The sequence below is a fragment of the Scomber scombrus genome, chromosome 7, assembly GCF_963691925.1.
Source record: "Scomber scombrus chromosome 7, fScoSco1.1, whole genome shotgun sequence".
NCBI classification, from domain to species: Eukaryota; Metazoa; Chordata; class Actinopteri; order Scombriformes; family Scombridae; genus Scomber; species Scomber scombrus.
Genome location: NC_084976.1, coordinates 26,810,592 through 26,816,071, shown reverse-complemented (window position 1 = coordinate 26,816,071; position 5,480 = coordinate 26,810,592). Strand labels below are relative to the sequence as shown.

General features: G+C 43.6%; 1 protein-coding gene across 1 annotated transcript; it reads right to left on the bottom strand.

Annotated features, from left to right (window-relative positions):
* Positions 1-206: 206 nt before the first annotated feature.
* pou3f1 (POU class 3 homeobox 1) lies at positions 207-1,609 on the bottom strand. The gene has a single exon (XM_062422756.1). It carries the CDS (start codon positions 1,607-1,609, stop codon positions 482-484), a length of 1,128 nt encoding a protein of 375 aa, XP_062278740.1. The 3' UTR covers positions 207-481.
* Between the last annotated feature and the right edge of the window lie 3,871 nt (positions 1,610-5,480).

The window sequence follows — 5,480 nt, the reverse complement described above, 5'->3', positions numbered from 1 at the left end:
TTAAGCCTGAAAAAGCAAAATGTTCATTCAGTGTAGGCTATTCATCTCCAGTGTTGATCATTTTCAGGCAACCACCTCATTCTGGTGAGCGCCAACAGTTCATGTTACACCAGGAGGAGATGGCCTCAGTTGCCAACTTTAATTACTCCCCATTTGAAACAGCCATGGGATATCAAATTTACTTTATATGCATGTCTCCTCCATATAATTTTGGTAAATAAAGAACTTTGTTTCACTTTAAATGCGCACGGAATCAGTAGTAGCATTTTTTTTTTCAGGATTTTTTTTCTTAACATTTTCCCTCTTGCCATCTATTGGACATGACGATCTCCGAATACTAAGGTCAAAACTCATCCGTTCAACTTTTCCATGTCTCTTTTCTCTCAGGAAAACAAAAGCCAAACTTAAATACTGTAAACTCCATAGTCCCTTTCCCTTTTCTATCCCCCCGCGGAAATACTCGGATTGTTCATGAAAACAGTCACTGCACAGGACTCTGTAGTGTGCGGTGTAGAGGAGGGGTTTCTGCTTGGGAATATACGTCCTCCATATTCGGGTGAGGGACCCCCACTGGTGTCATTCTTTTCTCTTTTTGTCTTCTGTTGCAAAACCAAACACGGACAACCTCTTTTTCCAACTGCAGGGTGCCGGCTAAACTGGTGATTTCATGAGCAGATGGCTTTGGGCATTTTAAGAAATGATTTTCCAGCGCCCCTTTCACCCCTACTTCAATAGAGGTCCTCTTCTTTCGTTTCCTGCCCTGCGCAGCAATCTTGTCCAAATTGGTGGGACTGCCCGTGTTTGAGTCTGTCTCCTCCAGCCACTTGTTTAGGAGCGGCTTAAGTTTGCACATGTTCTTGAAGCTGAGCTGCAGTGCCTCAAACCTGCAGATAGTGGTCTGAGAAAAGACGTTTCCATACAGGGTGCCTAAGGCCAAGCCAACGTCCGCCTGCGTAAAGCCCAGTTTGATCCGCCGCTGTTTGAACTGCTTGGCGAACTGCTCCAGGTCGTCGGAGCTGGGCGCGTCCTCGTCCGAGTGGTCCTGGTGGTGGCTGAACGCTTGCTGGGGCGACTCCATCTGGTTGTCGTGGCTGCCCGAATCGTCGAGGAGTGGGTCCCGCATACCATGGTGCAGGGAGCCGGGCTGGGGACTCAGCATTGCGTTGAGATTTGTGTATCCAGGCTGGGAGTAGACCAGTGACTGGTGGCCGTTGGATGCTGGGGACAGCGGGGATAAGTGGTGTGTTGTGGTGGGCGCCCACGAACCATGGTGGCTACTCTGTGTCTGTTGGTGCACCAGGTGAGATCTGTGGTGGAAGCCGCTGCTCAGGTCCTCTCGGGTCGCCTGCACGGTGGCTTTGTGCTCCTGCTGTCCGATGTGGGTGCCGCTGGACCAGTCGGTGTTGGAGGTGGGCAGCCACTGGTGGTGCGTCAGGCTCATTGGGTGCCCCGTGTTGGTAGCCGCAAGCCCTTGCAAGTACTCGTGGTGCATCATTTTCTGCACCTCTCTGTAGGTCGTCCCCTGGTGCATCCTATCCGAATCCGGATGCATGAGCGGGTTAGACGGTAAGGAGTTATTCCTCGGAATATACTGAGCTGTTGTCGCCATGGCTCCTACTTCGAAAACTGACGAGCACTTCGGAGGTCTCCAGGCTTTAGAGCCAAAACGCAACAACCTGCTCTGGGAGGTCTTGGAAGAGCGAAGACACGCCTCCCCTCCGCTTGTATTGGCTCCTCTCCGATTCAAGCCCACTAGGGACACATTCAATAGGCGCAGGGTTTCAGAGCATGGCTACAGCGCATTTTTCGCACAGGATGGGAAGAGCTCCGATCTTACATATGTTATAGAAAAACATATGTTCTATTTATTAAATGTCTATTTGAGGTTTTTTTTTTTTTTTTTAAACAGGACTTTCACTCCGCATAGCTGCTCCCAATTGATAGGTCGCGCGTACACACAGCCTCTTTTCTGTTTATTAGGCAGAAAATGCTCATTTTGTCTCCAATTCTGTCTCTGTGGAAGGTGAACAGGGCTGCAGCAGCGGGGTTTGATTAGGTTTCCCTGAGTTTGGGTCGGTTGTTTTGCAAATAACCACGTGGGGGAGTAAGGAGATCTTTTTGAAGGGTTGCCCCCCCCCCCCTCCAACACACACACACCCATACACAAGCACTTACAAACACACACTCGTGCACCTTTATAATAGGTCAGTGATGATTATAGCGCTCCTCATTTTAAATAGATTATAAGGCGCGATGCTCCAGCTCTGCAGCCACCCACACAACGAGAGGCGTGTAAATAAGCGCTGTGATGTGTCTGTGAGTGCTGCTGTAAATGTGTGACAAATTTGAAAGCATTTGCTCTATTTCAAAGCCTCCGCGTATGTCATTTATTTGTATTGTCTCGGTAATTTTCAATGTTGTATGATCTCATCATCACCACCCACTTAGTTAAGATGGGCCAAGATACGCTCTCTCTCTCTCTCTCTCTCTCTCTCTCTCTCTCTCTCTCTCTCTCTCTCTCTCTCTCTCTCTCTCTCTCTCTCTCTCTCTCTCTCTCTCTCTCTCTCTCTCTCTCTCCCCCCCCTTCCCACCCCCTCACACACTGTGCTGCAGGTGACAGAGGTGACAGATATTACACACAATTTATTCACATCACTCAGTATCTTCTCTTGAAATCCCGATCGCAATAAAATGGACGTTATCAAGGTTTACTGCCATATCTGATAACAATCATTTATAATTTATCATAAAACAATCTGATTTAATTTTGATGACACTGTATCCTCGCTGCCAGGATGGTGTGCAGTTCTGGGTTCCTTTCCAACCCTGGAAATGTAGATGTAACATATTCCAGAAAATGAAATAGTCTATATTCTTATATCATTTACCTCTTGAAGCATTTTTTACTAAGCAGCAACTTGGAGAGAGAAACCTTGTGTTTCTTCCTCCTGGCTCCTTCCTCACTACCTCTCCCGGTTGATCTGATTATTTTTCCCTTCACGTTTTGTCCCAATAGCAAATTACCAATTCTATGAATTGCAAAGCAGCCTCAGAGACGCGGAGGGGTAGAGAGAGGGGGGGAGATGCGAAGATTGAAAGGGATCTTTGCAAACACAATCACGTTCTTAAATGGAAATGCGGGGCTTTAAACAAATCTTACATCTCTCCCGTTCCATTCGCCTAAAACTCTGCAATCAGGCACATGTTCCACTCCTTCTAAATCAGGAGCTTTTTGGAAGGTTTTTCAGGCGCAACAGTCCCATTTTAATCATTTACCTGAAAGCAATGTTTTGCCTTTTTTATCTCTGCCGGGTGTTTGTTTGTTGTCATCTTCCCAATGCGACTATTCTCTTTCTATTTACAGGACGATTCAACTCAAGTATTCATTTTAATCCGGGACTACATGACTAAAAGGTAAGTTGTCTCCTTTCTGCCGTGACCGCGTCCTTGCTGTACTCTTGTCTCCAACGTTAACAATGTAGAGAGTGAGTGTGTGTGTGTGTGTGGAAAATGTTGTCGGGGTCACAGGTGCTCGTCATCATCTCTTGAAAGGCGTGGTTTTTGTCCACCCATCCTTTATATATTTATTTGGGATGAGTGGAAGACAATCCCTGCGAGTTATCTGCGCGTCATTTGAGGGTCATTTATTAGTGACAAAGTCAAATTATGAGATGTAATAACATTATTTTAATGCAAATATACATTGCTGTCAGTGCTGCCGGTTAATTCATCTCATTTAAAGAAACACTTCTTCTGATTTAAATGATTTGCAAACATTTTTTTTTCTTTAATTACCAAGAAACAATCTTTTGCGTTATTTTAGTTTTAACGTGCCATAGATTTGTCTACAATGGCATTACCTAACAAAACATATATTTACTGATTAAAACAATATTTTGTGTAATTAAAAGGTAATAGATATACCTGCAAAATCGGGTAAAATGCAAAAAAAAAAAAAAAAGTAAAACAATGATGGACAACGCTCCTCTAACCGTAGTCGTTAATGGGAAATCTCAGCCAGGACATTTCTTTTTGTCAGTGTCTTTTCTCTGCGCTCTAAACTCCTGAGAGACCTCAGTGGCTGCATGTGTGTCACTGCTGTAAGGGACCGGAGCTCCATGCAGCTCTCAGTTAATGAAGATGCGTAAGCCATTCAGTCATTCTTGTCTCCCAGTCTATAAAAAGCAGTGGTCTCTGCCACACAGACCCAGTCTTGTGCTTTGCCATGCCAGCGAGGAGCTGCTGGAAAAGAAAGATCCAGATGCTTTGGCCCTTTTGTAAAGAATATGGCCTTGTGTGCGCTGAGGTGCATTTTTGCCAGGACTCACTAGGTTTCCATGGTGCGCTCGATGAAAGGGATCACACAGAACTTGGTGGTGAATGACAGGCCGTACAGGAAAAGCGGCTGGAAATGAACACGATATGATGGCTTTAAAAAAGTAGAATGAAAAAAAGAGGAAATTACGAGTCGCACTGAGCATGAACCGCAGAGATGAGTGTCGTGGAACTTGGGTGACCCTTTTTTTTTATAACCAGAAATTAAGTGTGTGCACAAGTCTGTTCTTTGTATCACCCTGAAGCCACAATTCTCTTATTTATTCTTCGGTATCTAGCAAGTTTGTTTCCTGTAATGTCTTGACATTATGTGAACATGGTGAGAAATTAAAACTGAAAACATAATTAACACGGACAGCAAACTGACTAAACATGACGCTTTTACTGACCAAACTTAATTTCCTGCCTATACATTTTTGGGAACAATGTTTAAATGAATTGTAAATGTAGGCATTCATTTATTATAATGAGGGGTCTTTTCTTTTTTCAGTGAGGCACGTGTTAATCTTTCCTCCAATCTACTTAATATGCAGCAGTTATTGTCACGACGCACCTCAACCAATAGGTCCCCATCGACCCTTCAATTAATCAACTTTCCCTCTGTCTCTCTGTGCACGGGCGTCAGTACAGTAAAGATACTTAGGAATTAGGATTTATTTACTTGATTGTATTTTCCGTATTGTTGTATGAGCTGCTTGGTGGCAAATGAGTTTCCCCTTCAGTGGATTAATAAAGTTTTTTATAATCTAATCTAATCTAAAGAATAAATTATGTTTAATAAAATGGCTCATGACAAATCTGTGAAGAGAATTGTGAAATTTTGTCACAACATTTTTTGTACTCTCCAATAAGATGCATCAAAAATATACAGAAAAGAAAAAGATAAATGATGTCAGTCATCAGAGTACAATCCCTATTTGAGAACACTTAACAGTAAAACTTTTAGAATGGGTTATTCTGGTCCTCCCTCTAAGGCCATGAATATGCAGACATTTAATTTCGACATGAAATTTAATATAGTCATTGGCTTTTTATTTTTCCAAAGGTATACCTATAATAACATCCCCACATTCTTAAACTGGTCTCGGCCTCACATTAGATGTTAAATACAAGTCTTCCTCAATTCCAGGGGGAACATTTCGACC

Bases quoted from the DNA above. Each gene is read 5' to 3' on its own strand.
- pou3f1 (XM_062422756.1), bottom strand. From the start codon at position 1,609: ATGGCGACAACAGCTCAGTATATTCCGAGGAATAACTCCTTACCGTCT.